The following is a 22,535-nucleotide window of genomic DNA, read 5'->3' as shown; positions in this document are numbered from 1 at the left end:
AAATGTCAGGGGAAAGATGCCAAGTTAGATGACTTAAAGCAAATGGAGACATGCTTTAACTCTACAGTTTTTTACAATTTCTCCATAACCACTGCTTTGTGTTCCATGTTTGTCTCAGTATTATGGTTTTATTTTATGTTGTTTTCTTTCCTTATTTTGCTAACTGAAGTTGGGCTAGCTGCTTGCTTTTTCTGGAAAATATAATTTGCTAGCCAATGTAGCCCGTCTAGAAGAGCCCTTGCAGTATATTGAGTATAAAGATAAAACTGATATAAAATATAGAAATTGCAGCCTCTCCTGCAGTCTTCAGACTTGAATTTGTCTGTAGTGTATAGTTTATTTTGTTGCTCAAATTGCATTTATCTTTCAACTCTGGACATGTTGTGATACCTTCTGATCCATGGATCCCCAACTGTGGCTTACATGTATTCCCTTCCGTGGTTACAAGTATGGGAGCTGTTTTTCTTCTAGATCAGTTCTTTCATGCCAGATTCCCTTCTGGAAAGTCAAGTGCTACTTTCTGAATCTGGATTTCAAATCCATGGTGAGCTGTGTGTCATCTGCCAATGCAGACTTTTCTGTAGGCTCATGTGCTCAGCTTTGTAGCTGGTGTGAAGAGTGCCTGTGGTTTAACATTGCAAGGTTTCATCTGGCACCACAGGTTCCGTTCCCCTAGCGCACAGCTCCTTCCAGCTCTGTAGTGTGCACCAGTGCTGGTGGTAATCCATGTTTGGCTATGCTCTAGGGTGAGACTTGTTGCACAGGTTGCTTGGATGCATTTTCCTGATTGTTTCACAGAGGTGTTGTGCTGGGGTAGGACTGGGCTGATCGAAAATTCGGCGTGCTCTGCTGCAGGAGGCTGATAGCAGCCTGTGGGGGATGAGCTGGTGATGATCTCTTTTGCCGATACTACCTCTAAATGCAAGAGCAGACCAAGTGTGTCACAGACTGGACTCAGCGCTTCTAGAATATGGTATCCTATTTTTTTTCCTGCTTGGACATCTCAGTAGCTCACTGCAGATAAGATTTTAGAGGACTTTGGTGGGGGCCTTTACATATAATCCCTACTTGCTCTTGTTATGATGGTGGCTTCAGGTGTCATGGCTCTCTTGGATCCTCCTGTTAAGTGCACAGACCTCCTCCACAATTTTACTTCAGTAAAATAGTCACAGGTTTCCTGCCTAATTAGTGAATACTGTTGCTTCTTTTGTATATGAGACTGAACAATTTAGAATAAACCAGATTGTGTGAAAAATGGGGGACAAGCAAGTTCTGTAGCACACGTTTAACAACCATTCTTCACATGTAATGTAATCTTATGCTTCCTTTGAGTAACAAACATTGACAAAAAAGCACACAAGAAGACAAGCATGATGAGAAAAAGAATGCATTATTCAATCTGTTTGATCTGAGTCTAAAGCTTTTACAATCATGAAAAAATCATTCCTTAGTCAGAAAGATACCAATAGGCTTCACATTTAATTGCATGCAGACTTGAATATTTTTTTCAGTTTAAAAATAGATGTCATAACTTGAAGCCTCATAGGTAGGTGACTTGTTACAAGCTGTTTTCTGTCAAGGTGAAACTTCTGCAATTAAAGTGACTTTTTTTTTTTACTTCGGGGCTTCCTCAGTATTTTGAGTGTGAACAGACAGTATTAGAAGCTTACAGGAACAATTCTATGGTCTCTGAACTACTGGATTCATAGGATGATGGTAGCCTAATTAAATCCAGATTTTTGCGTGGATTTATTTTGTAAACCTCTAGCAGTAGAGGCACACTGAATACTTAATGCCAGGTTTCTGTGAACATTGTTAGTTTTATTTGCTGACAGATAGGGGGGAAGAAAGATGATTCCTAAAGATCAACTAGAGCACCTGACCTGGCAGCTGTCCACCTTCCATTCTCTTTCCTGTAAATGTAGACAATATGTTCAGCATGGTGCAGAACAGTTTTGTTTTGTAAAGCTGTTGGTTCTTGGTTCTAGCAATTCCTGCTTGTAGGGGAGCTCTCAAAGTTTGAAGATATTCTACCTCTCTGCTTCTTAAGGGTGTGGGAAGATGTCCAGATCTTTAAGTTTGGGCCATCCTTCATTCTTGAGGAAATTCCATCATGTTACCAAGACTTGCAGTGGACACAAATACATGACTGGACTTCAAAAAAAAAAAGCTTGTGAATCAGTGCTTGGCAAGAATAACACAGCATCTTTTCTGTTTTGATACTCTGCTAGAAAAGCTTTCAGTTAAAATTTATTGTAACTTACATTCCAGTCTAGAATTAGTGTTCAATCAAGCTATGGTTGAAAAATAAACTGCTGAAAGTTGATATGGAAACAAATTTGGTCAGTGTTTGGGAGGGGAGTAGACAAGTCATATCAAATAGTTACAAGCAGGATGACTAGTTAAGTGTGTAATGAAACAGTGAGTAAATTACAGTAGTAAGCACTGTTATGATGTGGTTGATGTCCCTATTTTGATGCTTCTCTAGCTGTTGTTTTACTGAAGCTGCTTATCTGAAAAAATAATTTGTGAAGGTGCGTAAAACAGGGATATGATAAAAAAAGGCAGTTTTAAATCCAACTTGATGTGTAAATACAGTGAAATTATTCAGTATTATGACACCTAGGTTTGACTTGAGGGAGAATCCAAGTCTCTTGATTGGAAAAGCAGGAGTCTTCAAATATCTGTAAGAGAGTGACGTACTGACAGGAGCCCTGCCTGAGGCCTGTGGCGGTGGAAGGATGAGTTTAGAGTGCTTGCTAATAAATAAAGCAAATGAGCTGGAGTTAGGTCCTGATTTTCATGAGATGGTGTGGTGCTCTGTAGTGAGCCTTGCTGTGTGAGAACTTGTGTCTACAGAAAAGAAAATAAACCCACTTTTCTTCTGCTGTAATTTCTCAACTAGAAAATACTGCCTGAGATGACCTTGGAGGGCTTGGGTGTCTTCTGAGAATGGGGTTCTGGAATGCCTCAGCAATGCAAAACCTGTCTCACTGGGCAATAGCTGGCATGGGTGTGTGCATATCTCTACACTGGTGATCTGTATGGGGGAGTACTAAGATGATTTTGCTGATACAGAAATCCTCAGAAAACTGTCTTAAAACACGCACAAACATTTACATGAGTTTAAAAAATGATTGAAAACACCCCAATGTAAATACATTCTTTAGACAACCCTAGAAGTTGTTCTTCGCTTAACTTCCATTTTACCAGTTGCCTCAGTTATATCTGCTGTATGGGTGTTTGTTGAAAGTGCTTTTAAAATTAGTTTCTCTGAATGTTTGCAGAATATATTGTTTGGGGGGCTTGGAGTAAACTGTTATGGCAGAGGAGAAGTTTTGCCAATAAACTTGTCCCTACTGAGTGTAAAATAAAATTGCTTTAATAGACTACTTTTTCAAGGGAGCCAGCATCAAACTGTAAATGAAACTGCTTTTATGAATGACGCAATAGGAGTAGTTTTTGTTTAAGAATTGTTTTCACTAATAACAGATGGCTTTAAAAAAAAAAGTTAGAAGTACCTTTACAACATGCTCTAACTCCTTTGGTCTCCCAGAAAATCTATGGAATTAAACATGGTTTCTGCTGTAGTGCTGCAGTGGTAATAAACCAAGCACTACATGTAATGATCCGAGTTGTAAGGAGCTGAATTGTGTTCAGGTGAAAGAATGCAATGATAGAATGGGAAACTTACTTGAAGCTATGTTTTGAGAGGGGCATAGTTGTACAAGGTGAGCTTGTAGGCCACAGCAGTTGGATTCTCTGTAAGGCAAGTGCAATGAAGTAGGAATTAACTAGGCATGATACCATTGGCTTTTCTCTGAAGATCTGGAAAGTTTAATGAACTCCTTGATAGTAAGGTACAATCACTGAAGTACAAATGCTATTTTAAGCTAGTTATGTGCTCTCAAACTTCTGCTATTTCAATGAGGTTTGCACAGTGCTCTTGAGCAAAAGGAAGTGTTTTAGAAAATAGATAGTTTGACAAAAGGAGTTGGAAGCGAAATATTTTATGAAATAACATGTTGCAATTTGGTAACAATATTACCATTATTTTTATGTGTACTTCAGTGCTTGAAAATGCTTTCTGACACAAGAGTTATCTTAAAAACAGGAAGTGTATGTTTAGCAGTTATCATCCTTAGTTATTGCTCTTTTTTATACAAAGTGTTAGTAGTGTAATACCAAAAAATTTAATTCAATTTATAAGGTAATATTTGCTGTACTGCATTTTGGTTTTATAAGGACCTTTTAAAAAAATTGGCTTCATAAGAAATCTGTATAGGCAGACTTAACAAAATGCAGGAAAGTAACAAAGTCAGTGTGCTCTTTGCTTATGTACAAGAAAGGAATAGAATAGAACTCTTACTGAATATCAGCAGTCTTGACCAGATGCTGAAAAATGTGTGCTTGGTACATTTAGAAATGTATCTAAATTCATGTATTGATTCTCTTAGACTAAAGAGAATGATGTACCTCAATATTGAAATTAAAACTGACTTAATGTGCCTTCTTCTTGCAGGGGGTTTTGCTTTTGTTTATGAAGCTCAAGATCTTGGAAGTGGCAAAGATTACGCTTTGAAGGTAATATTAATTTACTTCACTATAGGTTTGTAAGGTCTGTCTTTCAGCTTGATATTTTATGACAATTAGTCCTTGATGTATGCAACTGAGTAAGTAACTTGGAAAAATGCAGTGTATTAGTGGTGTTTGTAGCCCACTATTTAGAATGGTTATTCCAGTTAGAACCCTACCCTATACTTAGGTGACAGACTGGGAAACTGGGCTTTTAGGTGCCGTTGGTCTTTATTTTTTTATTTGGTGTAGAAAGTCAAGATCCAGTCCAAAATATTTTGATGGATGGGTAAAAAGAATGTTTCATAGTTACCTGAAGTGGAGTACAGGAATCTTTTTCACTTGTCAGAAGCAGATTTAGCCTATCTTCTTACTCTAAGAGTAAATTTCTTTAGTATTAAAAATAATGCTCCACACTTTGACTCATTGTTTAAACATTTGGTCTGGTACTTTTTAGAGACACTCCTCTGGGTTCTTGGTTTCTAGAGGCTTCTGGTAATCAGATGTAAACAGGGTATTTATATGAGGGGTGGGAGACATAAGTTGGCATTATACCACCAGTAATAACTTCGGCTTTTTCCAATTCATTCCATATCCTACTGTAAAAGAATATGTGACCAAAGCCATATACTATGTGTGTTCAAAAGGTCCTCTAGAAGTAACCCCATTAAAAAAGAACAGGTGAAAGGTGAACCATCACTATACTTCCTCTGTTCTGTAAAACCGGTACTTTTGTAGAGAATGCTCAGGCTCCTTGTAGTCAAATGCTGACTGCAAATCCAGGTAATACTAGAAACAGTAATGCTTAATTTTGCTACTGATTACACAAGTACCATTGAAAAAGCCTGGCTACATAATCTGGAGGAGTTAGTCTAGAATGACTTGAAGGTTGTTGCTGAATATTTCAGACAGAAGGTGAGTCTTTCCTTATTAGGCCACAATGCTGCAGCCAGGAGACTTTAGTGCTTTGTATATGAGTACTACCAGAACAGTTCCTTTGAGAGTGTCAAAAGTTACATCTGCTCAATTTTCACTAAACCTGAAAAGTCCAGGTAACTGGAAAACTGGGTATTATTTATGACAAAATGTCAAAATGTACAATAAGCCAGTTTTGGTTACTGCTCCATTACAGTTCCTTAGGTTTTTGACTATAATTTATACTTTATAGTCTGTGGGGGAAAAAAAGCCTCTATGCATTGTTATTCTGTAAGTTTCAGTAACTATATCTTCTCAATTATTTTGATTTTTTGACAGCGATTGTTGTCTAATGAAGAGGAAAAGAACAAAGCCATCATTCAGGAAGTTTGTTTTATGGTATCCTTTTCTGTAACATATTTAACTGCCTGAGATTTCTGGGTAACAAAAGATTGCTGTACAGATTCTGTTTTTCTTCATGCCATACACTGCCCAAGAGGACGGACTTTCTGCAGGCGTGGTTTGTCATGAATCTGGTATCATGAATCAACATCCGTAAAGTTCAGTTCTTCAAAAATTGCAGTAATACAGTGTGTGCAAATAACTTTTGTAGCTAGTATAGAATTTGCCATGTCCTTCCAGCAAGAAGTGAAATTCTTATTTGGGCTTTCTTGCCACCCTGTGAGTGTCGTCAAGAGACCTTTTGACTTCACATTCTACTTAGATCTTAAATAGAATTCCCTCACATGCACTGCATTTATTGCTCTTTACTTTTACCCTCAATGTTCATGAATTTCTGCTTTGGATCCATCTGGCTTTAAGAAGTAGTGCTAGCTATTAAGGAAGAAATTTCAGTAGACTGCGTGCATTAGAAACAAGCAGATGTACAGTGTCCTTGCTGTCCTCTTTATTTTCAGTGATGTCAGATAGTAGGGTATAATGTAATCTCAGTGTGTTTTAAATCCTTGATTTTAGTGAATTCAATATTTTCTCCCTGGTCTGGCTCTTATTGGACCCTCAGTTTGTTTCAAGAATCAGCTATTCAGCTGTGGTATGCTGATGTGTTCCCTTCTGAGTGTTTAGCTTCATCTTGAATTAGCAGGCAAACCCACTGATCCTAATTTAAGCTACTCAAACATTTCTTTTTATGATTGCTGATATGTTTTGCAAAATCTTAAGCCTAAACACCACTTATGAGAAGTACACTTCTAAGACAGAGTACCATAGCACTATACATTTTCTATCTACTCTGGCATTATCTTGCTAAGAGTAAAGAGCTCAATGTTCTCTGGATATTTTTCACAGCTCAGAGTCACTAAAGCAGGTGTATAATAAAGGCTGAACTTCTGATGAAGGGTTACTTGCTGCTAACTTTCTGAGATAAAACTGTGAAATGCAATTAATTCCTGTAGCTCTGAATAGAGGGTTGTGGAGAGATGCATAAGATCATATTAATGGGAATTGTGTGGATTGAACTTGCCCTTTTTAATAGCTTTGTTCAACTTACAAGGTCTTTGCTTTTTTCTCTTCAGACTTGGTGAATGCATCCTGTAAATAGATTGTGTTTGTCTCATAGGCACAAGTCTCAGTGTATGCACAGACAGGCATAATGCAGCACAACTTCCATTGGCAGGAGCTGAGATCACTTACACTGTACTCCTCTTTACATAGTTCAAAAATGATACCTCAAGTGTTTGAACTGAAAGTGAAACATGATAAAGATTTTAGCATGAAAAATTACTAATGGTGGAAGGATAAGTTCCTTGCCCTTTTAGACCTCTAATTGTTTTGAACTCTATTTTATTTACTTAAAATTGAAGCATGGCATACTTAATACTTCTTTGGGAAAGATAGGTGGAGCTACAATAGCCCTTTCTTGATCAACCATCTAGAGAAGCAGCTGATAACTAGAAGATGTCCCTGCTACTCCTGCTAGGCAGTCATTGTCAAAAGACAAAAAGAACTATCCCTGTTACTGGGTCCCGTTTCTTCTGAGCCGTGATCATAAGGATTTTTGAATTTTTTTTTTTTACTTTTTATTACAGTACCATAGATTCCTTTCTCAGATTTCTTACAGCTGAGGCATGTATGTCCCTGTTTTGCATAGGGTATTGATTGCAGCTACTATGCTTTCTGTGGTTTTATTCTAACATTTCAAATGAACTGCTGGGTGTAATAGTATCAATGAAGTTGGGAGTCATCTTCCTTGAATGTGTTATCTCCAGAAAAAACTTTCAGGTCATCCCAACATTGTCCAGTTTTGCTCTGCAGCTTCTATAGGAAAAGAAGAATCAGACACGGGGCAGGGAGAGTTTCTTCTGCTTACAGAGCTGTGTAAAGGTAAACTTTATTTCTTTTCCCAGCAGTGCACACTTCTTCTGGCAGCTGTTTAGCACAGGTTGCTTGTTAACTTAAAAGCTTGGCATGACTGTAAAAGATAGCATGGTTCAGTGGAGCTAGAGTTCAGACTTATCTTTTATAGGATAAAGATCGTGGTTTTTTAGACTACATTTTACAATTTAACCTTGTCTTAAATATGAGGTAATCATTACGTTTTTTGAGACTAGACAGAGAAAGGAAGAGTAGGAGTAGTTCCTTAGAGCACTCTTGTCATTGTAGTCAGTGTGGACTTGCCATTTTCAGAAAATCTATTTAATACATCTTAAGATTTTAAGCCTTTCTTGAGAAGGGTCTATTTGTGTCAAGCTTTCAGAATTTGTGGTGTTCTCCGTGTGCTTATGTGAATTTCTCTCACTTCCTGCAGGACAGCTGGTGGAATTCTTAAAGAAAGTAGAATCTAAAGGACCTATCTCTTGTGACACAGTTTTGAAGATCTTTTATCAGACCTGCAGAGCAGTGCAGCATATGCATAAGCAGAAGCCTCCTATTATTCATAGAGACTTAAAGGTATGTTACAATATTTAAATAAAGGCTGAACTTCTGAACAGCAAAGGAGCCTGTTGGGCTGGATCAGTGTTAAAAACGATTCTTGAGCATAGTGCTTGGATCTGTTGCCTTGCCATAACTGTTGAGTGGGAAGGTCATAACTGAAATACTTGTATCTCTTCAAGCAGCTTCTTCTCCTTGTGCTTGCTATTTAGAAACTGCTTGTAGTCTATCTGAAATAACCTGAGAGAAAAGTACTGTATCATGTTTTGCTGATTGAGTTAGCTTGAGTACTTTGTTTTTGATAAAATATTCAGTTACAACTAGTGAAGTGCAGTTCTGGGTTAAGTAGGTGTATTAATAGAAGAGGTAAACTTTGAAGGAGAAGAATGTTGAATTATCTGTGAAGGATTACGTTGCCATTGAGAATGTGTAGTAAGCTGTTAGTTTTAGAATTGGTAACTGCATTGTACTTCAGTGTTTGTTTTTAATTTGAATTGTAAAATTTGGTAGGCATAATTCAGGTTAGATTTTGTTTCTTAGGGGTTTCTTTGGTTGTTTTTTGTTTGGTTGTTTTTTTGTTGGTATTGGCTTTTTTTAATTAACTAGCCTTTACCTGGAATCTGTAGGCTTATGCTGTAGAAAGTGTTCTACCTTTAGGAGCTTTGGAGGTTTGAAAGGACTTACCTGGGTTTGAATTTTGTATTTTGAAGACAGGGGTTCACCTTCACCTGTTCCATATGCTTTAGATGAAGAAGCCCTCATCATCAGTGAGATTCTGCTGTACTATGTATATTTGAATTTTCCTTAGCATAAAAAAATAAGACAGAGGAGATTCTTTTTCTTGGAATAGTGTCTGAATTTCACACGTGTCTATCCAGCCTGTTGTGATTTCATGTAATGTAAAAATAGGAAAATTTGTTCCTCCTTAAGCATGTACTCAGTTACTTTGGGGAAAGGAAAATAAGACCACTCTTCTAGAAGTAAGTGTGTTGTTATTTAATTAATAATTAACACTCTTGATGAAAGCTTTGATGTTAGTTATTAGTATAGCCCATAAATATAAACCTAGCTTTGGTGACAGAGCACTCCCTTACTGTTTTTTTTGCTTGGTACCATTGAACAGGCTTTTAGGTTGTGAGGTTGTGTCAAAGACATGTTAACCATTCTTCACTGACATTTCTATATGCCAGCCCTTAGCTTTTGCAGAAAAGGTGCATCTTTCTTCTGAAAAAAAAAAAAAAAGTAAAAAAACCTATTTACAAATAAATACAAATAAATAAATTTCCTTCATAGCCAACTGCCTAGACATTGAACTAATACTGTAATTAAGAGCAGTTCTTTTCTTCTCAAGGAATGTACCTTCCTAACAGAGCTAAAACATGGGAAAAGACAGGAATTTGGTTTTGTGCTGGTCTCATGTTGCAGTCTGCAAAACAAGATTAAATGATTGTTGTGCTGCAAGAGGCAGAGGCCTTATTACAGCTAGGAGCCAAATCGGGATCATTTAACTGTACTATCCTTTTAGTAGTCTAAACTAAGGTCAGCAGCATAGAAAACTGTGAGTCAGAGTTTTTGAGCCAATTAACTTTGACACCTTTTCCTAACTTTATACAGAGGTACAAATTTTATTTTTATTTTTATTTTTATTTTTATTTTTATTTTTTGTGATTATGACTCCAAGTAGGTCTGCCCAATACCTACTCTTTCACTGAGTTTCTTCCACATTTCAATTAACAATACAGGATGGTTGAAATTTATGAAGATGAAAAAGGCAGGGCTAGTGGGTGATCCAGGCAGCACATGGTTCTCAAATAGCTGTTTTCTGTCTCTGCACAGAGTCACAGCTGTTTCTTTATGAGCGTCTCCTAGCAGCCTGCTTCTCTACTAGTACCTCCCTGTTTTTTGCCTGTAGCAGTCCTAACCTTCATCCCACTGCAGTTGAGCTAACAGTGTTCAGTTTTATGCCTGAAAACATTTGGATTCTAAGATACTGCTTCTACAGGTTCTCATCTGAAAAACTGGCCTTTTCTTAGGCTGTAATGAAATTACTTTTTTTTTTTCCCTGGGGTTTATTTCTTGCTCTCTGGCATGTTTCCTGTTTATGGCATGCTTGGTGCTTCCTCTCAAAACTTGGCTATGTTGCTACCATATAAAATTACAGCAATGTCTGAAATCTTTGTTTTCCTGTAAACAATATTTTTGGCTAAAGTGATTAGTTTTTATATGTATGCACAAGTAAGATGGTGTGTATAAAAGCATGTGTGTTAGGGCAAAAAAGACATGTTTTTTAAATCTGTTGCTCTACATCTTTTTGAAGGTGGAAAATTTGCTTATTAGTAATCAGGGGACAATTAAACTTTGTGACTTCGGTAGTGCTACAACTATCGCTTACTATCCTGACTACAACTGGTCTGCACAGAAGAGAGCAGTGGTTGAAGAAGAGGTGAGACTATTTTAATGTGATTTAATTCTAGTATCAACAGTGGATTTATTTAACTGTTACTATTAATCTGGTATTAATTCATGAGACATCTAAGACAACTGAAGATTTTTTCAGTTAGAGTATTATTTATAAAGTTTTGGTTTTGTATTTGTTTTGCTAGAGTTCAAAAGCTGTCTTCAGTTACATTCATAGCTTGTGTTCTGTAGTTACATGTAGAAATGCTTCAGCATGGTCAGTGTCCATTCTGCAGTCTGCTGTGAAAATAAAAGTGGTTACTAGGGCTTCTTCTAATTGCACTGGACAAGAAATTGGTTGTACCACACTGATGACCATCTTCCAATCTGTTTTTCCTCAGTTGAGTGATCTATAAATGAGAGGCAAGTCTGCTCAGCAGAATGGGAATGGGCAGTATTGCAGTGCCTTGGACTACAGTAACCAAATCTAGCATGCAGTGTACTTTTGCAAAGTGCATTTGTTCTTAGTTTAGAGTTGAGAGTAATGCTAGTAAATCTGGTGTAGTACATCAGCGGGAAAAATACACTTAAGTTCGTGTGTACAACTTCTGACATCACAAGCCCCTGTTTTGCAATCTGGTATTCTTGGAAAGCATTGCACTGATGAAATGATAATGTCATACCGCTGTCTTGTATAGTCTGTGCAAAAAGATGGTAGAAAAGGTCTTTCCAGGTATTCTTATGACCAGAGTTTTTCTTTGGAGGGGTCTGTACTGTCATTAAGTGTGCTGAGAAAGTGAGAGAGACACACTGGAGTGTGAATTCACTTTTTGGCTTATTGTCGATTTTTGGCATTAGTGTTCCTGTCCATTTTGGCTTCATGTAGAACAGTCACTTTCTGTGCTTTGCTGTTTGGAAGGACTCATCACAGTGTTATTTGAGCCCTACTGTCTTCATGCGACCTTATGTCAAAGCTGTTGTGACTATTGCAGGATTCAATTGATGGCTTTTTCCTTAACAAGTGTTTCTGAAATTAATTTTGAAAATGAGTGTACTATCCATTCTACATGGAGAGCTGTTTACTTGGTTGAAGGCTGTTGAAGCTCATTGTTCAATATTGTTTCAATAAATTCTGTCTTCTCCAGATCACAAGGAATACAACACCAATGTACAGAACACCAGAAATGATAGACTTGTATTCAAATTTCCCAATTGGTGAAAAGCAGGACATTTGGGTAAGAAGTCTTTTTTCTTGCTGCATCATAGTTGCTCATCTCATGGTGAAACTGATTTTGAAGGCTTTGTGTTTGTTGATTAAATAACTAAAGCACCAAAATAAATGTAGGATGCTGTCTTAGATCAAAATAAACTAAAGTAGTATGGATTCTCTATCTAAATGTTAAAAGAATGAGATGTACCCATGCAAGATTTTTTTTCTGCATCAAACTTTACTTCTATTTGAGTGGCAATGCTGAACTCTCTAACATTTGGTAGAATAGTTGGAGCTTTGCACTATAAATCAAGAATACTTAGAGTCTTTAGATTCAAATTCTTGCCTTTCATGCTCTGCCATGCATATAATTCTGGTACAGCCTATTGCTGAGTTCAAAATGGTTATTCCAGGTATGGAATGTAGCTAAAATAGACAGATATCAAGAATGAGAACAATTCAGAGATCATTCATGAAGGATGATAAGCTGTTCACATTCACTAAAAAATCTGTAGTGAGAATTAAAGGTAAATATTAAATCCTCAGCTGTACCTTTTCCAGCTGCATAATATTGCAGTACTGAGGTACTCCCCAGTAGCATAGCTCTTAATGACTTAGTTTATGGGACTTTTTTACGAAGGCGGGTGTCAAACTGTTCAGTTCTTACCTGTATCAGCAGTGTATCAAATGACAAACTGAGAAAATGCAATGCTGGTGCTTTAGAAGATTTTTTATGGAATCTTGGAACTTGATTCATTTTATTAAATTAGTTGCAAGATATTGTGGAAACTCTTGTTCAGTTTCTACAGCTGTTGGTGATGTCCTTGTGGCATATGAAGAAACACCAAATAAAACACATTTTTCTGACTGTTTGGTCTCTTCATTTGCATTAAATACTGTCAGCCTGAGGCAGGATTACAGAATCACAGAACCATTAGGTTGGAAGAGACCTTCAAGATCATCTAGACCAACCCATGCCCTAACACCTCAACTAAACCATGTCACTGAGTGCCACATCCAGTCTTTTTTTAAACACATCCAGGGATGGTGACTCCACCACCTCCGTGAGTATACAATTTCAGCACTTTATCGTGCTTTCCATAAAAAACTTTTTCCTGATATCCAACCTATATTTCCCTTGGCACAGCTTGAGACTGTGTCTTCTTGTTCTGTCAGTTGCTGCCTGGAGAAAGAGACCAACCCCCACCTGACTACAACTATCTTTCAGGAAGTTGTAAGGTCACCTCTGAGTCTCCTTTTCTCCAGATGAAATAACCCTAGCTTCCTTAGCCATTCCTCACAGGGATTGTGTTCCAAGCCCCTCCCCAGCCCCGTTGCCCTCCTCTGGACGTGCTCGAGTGTCTCAATGTCCTTCCCAAGCTGAGGGGCCCAGAACTGGACACAGCACTCAAGGTGTGACCTCCCTGCTCCTGCTGGCCACACTGTTCCTGACACAGGCCAGGATGGCATTGGCCTTCTTGGCCACCGGGGCACACTGCTGGCTCATGTTCAGCCAGCTGTGGAGCAGCACCCCCAGGTCCCTTTCTGCCTGGGCAATGCCCAGCCACACCATCCCCAGCTTATAACTCTGCAGGGGTCATTGTGGCCAAATTGTAGGACTTAGCACTTGGAGTTATTAAACTTCATCCTGTTGGACTCTGCCCATCCATCCAATCATTCCAGGTGTCTCTGCAGAGCCCTCCTACCTTCCAACAGATCCACACACGCTCCCAGCTTGGTGTTGTCTGCAAATTTACTAATGAAAGACTCTATACCCTCATCCATGTAGTCAATAGAAGTATTGAACAGAAGTGGCCCCAGTGCAGACCCCTGGGGGACACCACTGGTGAGCAGCTACCAGCTGGATGCAGCACTGTTCACCACCACTCTCTGGGCTAGCCATCCAGCCAGTTCTGAACCCAGCAAAGAGTGCTCCTGTCCAAGCCATGGGCTGCCAGCTTTCCCAGGAGTATGCTCTGGGAGACAGTGTCAAAGGCCTTGCTGAAGTTGAAATAGACAACATCCATAGGCTTTCCTGCATCCACCAGGCAGGTTGCCTGGTCATAAAAGGAGATCAGTTGGTCAAACATGACTTACCCTCCTAAACCCATGCTGGCTGGGCCTGATACCCTGGCCATCCTGTAAGTGCTGCATGATGAGACTCAATATAAACTGTTCCATTACCTTGCTAGGTACTGGGGTCAGGCTGACTGGCCTATAATTACCAGGATTGTCCTTCCCACCCTTTTTGTGGATGGGTGTCACATTGGCCAGCTTCCAGCCATCTGGAACCTCACCAGTGACCCAGGACTGGTAAATGATGGAGAGCGGCTTTGCAAGCTCATCTGCCAGCTCCCTCATCACCCTGGGATGGCCCATCTGGGGCCATAGATCTATGAACATCCAGTGGCTCAGCAGGTCTCTGACTGCCTCCTCTTGGATAATGGGGGGACCATTCTTGTCCCTGACACCATCTACCAACCCAGGAGGACAGCTGTCCTGAGGTCAAGCCATCTTCCCACTAAAGACTGAGGCAAAGAAGGCATTAAGCACCTCTGCCTTCTCTTCATCTGCAGTTGCTAAGTTCCCTCCCACAGCCGGTAGAGAACAAAGGTTGGTCTTACCCTTCCTTTTGCCATTAATATATTTGTAAAAACATTTTTTTATTGTCCCTTACAGAAGTTGCAAAATTAAATTCAAACTGAACTTCGGCCTCCCTAATTATTTTCCTACATGCTCTAGCAACCCCCTGAAATACCTCCTGAGATACCTGACCCTTCTTCCAAAGATGATACATCCTCTTTTTATTCCTACATTCCTTCAAAACCTCGTTGCCCATCCAGGTTTGCCATGTTAATGTCCAGTCAAAAACAAAACTAGAAATGTGTTTAATAAAAGCCTCACTCAAAAGGGCAATTGCAGTTTTTTTTTTCTTTAAAATAACTCTGTATATGTTAGTGTTAACATGGTGGTTTCCTTCTGTATTTTGGGAAGATCTGTTTCATTTACCATATGTGATTTGGAATATATTGTTCTGTATTTTTTCCTTTATGCTTTGGGTTCAATAAAAACATAAAAGTATTTGGCAGTAGAATATGGCCCTGTCTCTGGAAGTATAAATAATGATTTATAGTTTGTGCTTAGGATAAAAAAACCAATTTTTCAAAGAAAGCAGGCAGGATGATTAACACTCTTGAGTCTGTGTGTTTGTCACTGTGTGAACTTAAAAACAAAGGAAGTAATGTCTGTCTTTGAACAGCAGCACGGATGAAAGCTTAGTTATCAACCACATTTACTCCACAATGGGAGTGTGATTAGGTGTCATTGTAAGTCCAGAGTTTCTTAGACTTGGCTGACTGCTTTCTGTACATTTCTTACCTAACTCTAAAGATCAGAAAATAAACACTAAATCCAAATGTTTTAGTTACTTGTTTTAAAAATTAATGTAAATTCCTGAACTCAAATTCAGCTAAGTGACAGGCTGTTCCTTGTCAAGTGATTTTTTTACCATGCTTGCAAGGCCCTTCATACCCTCTCACTCTCAAAGATTTCTGAAAAAGCAGAGGAGTTGACTTCAGAAATGTTTGTTAAGGAGCAAAATTTCAAAGCTGAGTTCTCCTTTCTAATTAAAAAATTTTAATGGTCCATGCAAGAAATCCTGCAGCTTTTAATTCAATGTGAGCTGAACAATCTCTTCAGGTTTCATGTAGTTTAATTTGACTTAATTTTACTTCAGTCTAATATCTGTATCATCCTGCAGCTGTACTGCAGAACTTTAGTCTGCTGCTTGTTGCCTGAAGCTAGTCAGGGGAAAAATAACAATATTTTTATTTGTTCCAAACAATTCCACCCCTTCCTTATCCCCTCAATCCCCAAACACTATCAGAACATTTTAAAAACCCCACGGTCACCTTAAGGAAGATTTAAAATTAGTTACTGGTAAAGGCCCAGTAGCAGGTCAAAAAGTTACTCCTAGCTATTTTTGATTGCTTTGTGGTTCTGCTTTCTTACCTTCTGGCATGTGAGTGCTCAGATGGATCTGGGTAGCTTCTGTAGAAGGACTTTGGGCAGCATCAGGAATGGACTCTTCTGTCATGTGTAGCAGTGCTGAGGCTTTGTGGATGGTGTTGGCTTTGACGACTTGCCTTACTGCACCCGAAATTGCCCTCTAGCCAAATTGAATGACAGTTGGTATTTAAAACAGCCAAAATTTATCACAGTTTCAATCCTAAGTTGCAGGTAAAACAGAAGAAATTAAAAACATTCTCCAGCAACTGAAGCAGAAATCAAATCTGAGTGGCCTCTCCGTTTCTTGTGTATTCAACTGGTTGCCTTGGTACTTTTCTCTCCTGTGTGGCTGTGGGTGCTCTCTCCTGATGCACAGAGTGTCTTGGACTGCACAGGGAGTAGTTTGATTCCTGTAACTGAATGATGAACTGCTTTGTGAGCAAGTGTTTTGTGGAAGAGGAGATGGTATTTTCTATATTGTCCTGCTGGATTAGTTAGTGTGGACTGGATGATGCTTCCATGTACGCATTACAGAGAATCTTTTCCCACAGCCTGACAAAAATGTGCAAGAATACACAGAATTAGCATATGTACTTTATTTTTGGTCCTGGACTGAGAGACTCTCAGTATTTTGAGTATTTTGGAGTAACTAAATCCCTACACCTCAGAGACTTAAATAACTTTCAGACCTTAGAAGCTGTTCTTGGGATAAATTGACAACCAAGGGCAGTTGGAGATGGTGTGCCCAGAGGGCTGGAGGCAGTGGGCAGTTTTCTTAGGTAACATCTTCAATGGATTGCTTCATTTGTGAGGGCTATGAAAGCTCAAATGCGTAAGTAACTATGCATACTGGGGTTCAGAAGAAACTCAGAGGAGGAATTATCCAACTCATTGTGCCAACAGTTACATGGAAGTATTGGGTGCTTTATTATCAAACTTTTATAGGTGAAATGGAACATGTTTTTGTTATGATATTATAACTCTGCCAGCATATTTCATATCTTAATTTATTTGAAAACATATGTATCAATTTACATTTACTTCAGTAGCAGATTCAGTTATCCTAGCTAATCCTTAACACCTGGATTTTTCAAAGATTAGAATTCAGAACTGTCTTCTGTCTTTGTTAGTTGTTGTCTTCTCATGTTACAAAAATCTCAAGTTGGATGCAGGAAGGAACTTGGAAGTCCCCAGGATGTAGTAGTCCAGGTTTTGTGATTTTTGAGGCTTGAATGAACTTCTTATAAAATGATCTTAAATTTTATTTGTTTCAAGAGTTGAATAGCCATCTGACTGTAGGGAATAAAGGGACTGTCATTTTGGGCTCATTTTCCTCAAACCTTTATCAGAAGATGTGTTTTAGAGAGAGTGTTGTGTGCCTCCCTAGAGTTACTTAAGCGATTTGCTTAACACTTATATAATCATCTAGCTTTTTTATATCTAGCTGTATTGCATAACAACATATCTAAGTTAGATTAAATTCTGTCTTGAAAAATAAAAATGTGTCTCCTTGCAGCACAGGATGGAGATATGAAATAAAACTTCTGAACTTTTTTTGAAAGAATAATCCTGTTCTTGAACATGTTCAGTATGGCAAGACTACTCATTTTTGTATGCTTTGAAATACATAAAATGGCTTTCTTGTAATGACTTCTAAATGATTTTTAAAAAATTGACAGGAATAGTTTTCCCAAGGGACAAGTGATAGGACGAGAGGAAATGGCCTCAAGTTGCAAAGGGGATGTTTAGGTTGGATGTTAGAAAAGATTTCTTCACTGTAAGAGTTACTGGGCACTGGAAGAGGCTGTCCAGGGCAGTGGTTGAGTTACCATCCATGGAGGCATGTAGACATGTAGATATGGTACTGAGGGACACTGTTAAGTGGTGGATTGGGCAGTGCTGAGTTAACATTTGAACCTGAGGATCTCCAGCCTAAAGGTCCCCATGATCCTATGCAGTATTTCTGTTTATCTCTGTAGGCTCTGGGCTGTATACTGTACTTGCTGTGCTTTAGGCAGCACCCGTTTGAAGATGGAGCTAAACTTCGCATAGTCAATGGGAAATATGTCATCCCACAAAATGACACCCGCTACTCTGTATTTCATGATCTCATTCGTAAGTTTACAGTGTTATTTTTTATTCGGTGTCTTTGTGGATACATGTTGTTATTAACAGATGTTTTTCTTATAGTTACATGTTATTGATGTGTGAAAATGAAAAAGATGAACTGCAGCAACTTCTTATTTTATTAAAATCCTAATCCATTATTGAAAAATTATGAAATTTTATGTGAATGTTGCTTTTTTAGTTTAAGTGTCTTGCCTGGTATCTGAATTAGTCCATTGAAACAACTGATGTTTTGATTTGGTTTCGTTGAACTTGCTTAAAAAATTGTTTTCTTTAGGTTTCAGATAGGTTACTGGAAATGTTAATTACTGTTCCAGAAATATATCTGACTGCAATAGTATTAGACATAAAGTTACCTCTGATGTTCTTTATTAACTGATTCCAGTTATATTATTGATTTTATTTAGTGTTGTTTTTTTCTCATGGATACTATTACAAGAATTATATTTGGATTTTGATTTAGTAGTTTCTCCACTCTGTTCAGGTGTTTGCTTATTGCAAATACTGGAATGTATTGAAGAAATTATTGTTGTCTGGGAGAAGAGCTTTGAAGGGTTTGTTACATTGTCTGGGTCTCCTTTTTTTTAGGCTCCACTTTGAAAGTGAATCCAGAGGAGAGATTGTCAATCACTGAACTTGTGAACCAGCTGCAGGAGATTGCAGCAGCTAGGAATGTCAATCCTAAATCCCCCATCACAGAGGTAAAAAGTCTCATAAGGAGTATAATTGATTAGGCCTCTTTTCTGTCCTCTGCAGTGTATGTGCAGTTAGTAAAAGATTTCAGAGCAGGTCCCCTGTTCCTTTGTATTTTGAAAATTTTGCACTGATTTATTTTGAAGTTCAGTTGAATTGATGAGTATCACTTGCAGGATCTTTGAAAATATGCATTTTAAAGCACAGAGACCTTAAAAGAAATTTAGTATTTCTTACTGCTTTTTGAAAGTCTTTTCATCCACTTGGTTTATTCTTTAGTATGCTAGTACTCTGGCATTCGGTGTTCTATCATAATTACCTTGTACAGAAAAGTTTTGTATATGAAGGCTCTGCTTACACTAACTTGAAACCCACTTAGGCATCTCCTGTTCAATGCTTAATTAGCACTCTACTGCAGGTGAGTCAATTAGTGTATCTTAACTTTCTGGCATTGCCCTGAGGTTTAGTTTGCTCATTCTTACCAAGGAGCAGTAATTTGCCAAGCATAGCAAGATGGCTAAATTAGCAAGAAAATTCTCATCTGGAGTATTATTCTCCTCAGCTCCTGGAGCAAAATGGAGGCTATGGAAACAATGCTCAGCCTCGGACATCTGTGACGTCTGTTTCACAGAGCTCCAAGCCTGCAGGGCAGCTCAACAATTTGTACAATGCAGGTATGTTCAAAAAGAGATGTCATTTTAGTATGAAGACAATTGCATATCTTCCATGGGGGATAAAAAGTCATTTGGGGATTTTAGATATTTTGCACTAGTACTAGCTATTTGGTATTTATCTCATTGCTTCTAGCCTTGTATTTTTTTTCCAAGGTTTGATTTTATGTTGATACGCAAATATGAATTTCTCAAGTTCATTGCTGTGCAAGATAAAAATTATGTTTTCTATGGAAAATTTTTTAAAGTGCACTATTGACCAGCAGAGGCAGGGGTGTTGACATAAGTGAACTAAAACTTGATGAAAGTGTGGCTATGAGAAGCAATAATGATCTAATGAATAAGAGCTGTAGAGGAGGAGTCTTCAGGTTATGACAAACAGGTGAAAATAGTTTGTTTTAAACCCTGAAATTTTTTGATTCAATGAGGCAACAATATTTTGAAAGTGCATTGTCTCAAGAGCAGCACTTAATAGGAGTTTGAATTTAAACTGCTAAAAATCCTTGGGTTCTGTTTTTAATTGGAATGCTGTTATCTTGTGGCAGAAGGTAATGAAATTAGGACTTGGCCTGAGTTTGTGTTCGACTTTGTATTTCTGAGGCAAAAAAAGCGACAGTTGCGTCTGCTTTTCAAGAAGAACTATTTAACATCAAATGTGTTACAAACTAAAAAGATAGCAGCTATTTGCTGTGTGTTATTATCACTTTGTGTTAAAACAGGCTTAATATTTGGCTAACTACGGAGAGCTTAATAAAGAAATGCAGAAGAAATTGTAGGGATTCTGGCTATGGACCATAGTAGTTCAGTAATGCTTGAAACTTGCTGACCTCATATGTGTTTATTTTAGACTGCAAAAAGCCTGTATGAGGAAGAAATACTTCTGTAACCACCTGGGTCCACCTCTCTCTCGTTTTCTCTCCTGACCAAAAATACTTTGGACCACCCCCCATGATATATTGAAGTGCATCTGACAGTGATAGTAGTCGAAAGTTATTTAGCTTTTCACTTCCAAAAGAACCATGTATGACAGCCTCAAAGGGAAAAGGCTGCATTTGGTTTAGTGGCTATCCAGTCAGCACTTTCAGGAGCAGCTGTAGCTGGTACTGCCTTGAATGCAGCTAATTATGGGAGCATTGTCCAGACCGGAGTTCAGGAGAGGGTTGCACTGCAGGACGTCTGTGGTGAGGAGGAGGAGTTGGGGTTCCATCTGAGAAAAACAGTTGCTGGATTAGCAGAACTAAATGGAATCAACCAAAACATATCTCCAAAATGACACAATTCAAAGCTGACATACTTAGTCTGTAGAAATAGATAATCCAGAGTACGTTCAGTTGAAAACACTTAATATAGTAAAGAAAATAAGCTTGATAGGCTTATTTGCATCTAGTTTTTTTACTATACTCGATTATATTTAAAAATGGAGCACTTCAATTAATGGAGAAAATACCAAGGGACTATTTCATATTGTATTCAGTTTTCCTTCCAGCCTGCTATTTCTTGCTTGATATTAATTATGATGAACTGTCAGTGAGACAAGGGATATTAATTTTCCAGGGGAAATGTTAAAATTGGGGAACTATTTGCACTAATAATATGTGTATAGCAATTTCTGTGGAAGAATCCAGCATCCTAATGCAATTATAACCAAAAGTCTGTCTGGTCATCTGTTTTGTGCAAGAATGCCTACTGTTTGTTGTATTAATAGGTATGTTGTGCTGTAATGTTGTGCTATCTGGAATGTTGTGCTTAAAACTTAAGCTTAACTATGCCAGCTGCTTCTGAAGCTCTGCATTAAAATGTGTCTACTGGAGATGATTAAGTAGATCTGCTTATGATAAGTTGCACTTCAGAAACTGGTACTAAAGAAAGGCAATGTTTGCATTGACACTATGAAACATATGCCTTACTTCCAGAATTTTCTACCTTGTTTTCTCATGAACACAGATAGCAAATTAAACAATGTGTTAGGTATATCACCGGTACTTCCTGACTGCCAGAAGTACTTTTTTATTGCATAGGTCATAAGGAGAACTTTGGAACTGTGAGCCTTACAGCAAAGTGTAGCCTGTATGTGCATTCACTTCCATCTGGCTTTATAGGCAACATACTTTGTCATATTCTGGAATGGGCTCCATAATAAAGTACAATTATTTTTATTCAACTACTCTAGGCCTGACCGTTGCGGAATGTGACCAGACTTATGGAGGGTTCTTTGATATTCTGAGGGGTGGAACAGAGCGATTTTTCACTAATATTAAGGATACCTCTTCTAAAGTTATCCAGTCTGTGGCCAAGTGAGTAAAAAAAAAAAAATACAAAAAATAAAAAATTGTGCTGATAAGAGTTATAAATGAAGGCACAGGAGTTTACTCCAGAAATGGTAAATTCAGCATATTTGTCGAAGTTTGAGCTGTAATAGCTGATAGCTACCCCCTGAGATTTTATGTATGATATTTATACGAAAGTTACTTAAACAGTCATGTACTAGAATTGAGAATGTTGCAGTAAGAGCCTGTCTGTAAGTACTACTTGCCGTACTGTACTTTAAATACTGAAAACTTTTGAGACATGAGCAGGTGGAGGCTGAAACAGCATGCAGAATTGAATTATTACATAGGGCCTTCATGAATAAAAGAGGAATTAAAAAGATGGAGTGGTGAAATGTGCAAATCAAAGGAATAGATGTGAGGAGGGGGAAATACCTACAGGGAAATAAGCTCTTCAGTTTAGTTTCCAGGTGGAATCCTATGCCTTCAAGATAGTGTGAGAGGCACTCTGTTTCCTGTACCTTGTATTGCATGTATGATTGCTCTCATGTTTAGAGGTGTATGTTTTCAGATTTGTAGTGTGTGATTTTCTTTTTCTAATTAGGTTGTCAGTCCCATTTCAAATATTTCTAATACTTCCTTATGATAATATCAATCAGTCTTTACAATTTATACATTTTTAGCTCATAATAAAATTCTATGCACTGTTTAAGGGTTTTCTTAGTTTTAACAAGAGCAGGTAAGTCACTACTGAATACTTTGAATTAGAGCCTCCAAAAGAAT

The 22,535-nt window shown here is 38.0% G+C and overlaps 1 protein-coding gene across 1 annotated transcript in view; it reads left to right on the top strand.

The window, feature by feature from the left end:
- Nucleotides 1-22,535, top strand: part of GAK (cyclin G associated kinase) — a 68,010-nt gene that overhangs the window by 1,860 nt on the left and 43,615 nt on the right. The window contains exons 2-11 of the mRNA XM_084224656.1: nt 4,523-4,584; nt 5,830-5,889; nt 7,716-7,830; nt 8,255-8,397; nt 10,697-10,822; nt 11,922-12,011; nt 17,974-18,109; nt 18,710-18,822; nt 19,377-19,488; nt 21,656-21,779. Of these exons, the coding sequence (XP_084080782.1) occupies nt 4,523-4,584; nt 5,830-5,889; nt 7,716-7,830; nt 8,255-8,397; nt 10,697-10,822; nt 11,922-12,011; nt 17,974-18,109; nt 18,710-18,822; nt 19,377-19,488; nt 21,656-21,779 (1,081 nt within the window). The remainder of the gene's footprint in view (nt 1-4,522; nt 4,585-5,829; nt 5,890-7,715; nt 7,831-8,254; nt 8,398-10,696; nt 10,823-11,921; nt 12,012-17,973; nt 18,110-18,709; nt 18,823-19,376; nt 19,489-21,655; nt 21,780-22,535) is intronic.

This window comes from Fringilla coelebs (genome assembly GCF_963513975.1).
Source record: "Fringilla coelebs genome assembly, chromosome: Z".
Taxonomy (NCBI): domain Eukaryota; kingdom Metazoa; phylum Chordata; class Aves; order Passeriformes; family Fringillidae; genus Fringilla; species Fringilla coelebs.
The sequence above is the reverse complement of the archived record's forward strand: the minus strand, read 5'-3'. Positions and strand labels throughout refer to the sequence as shown.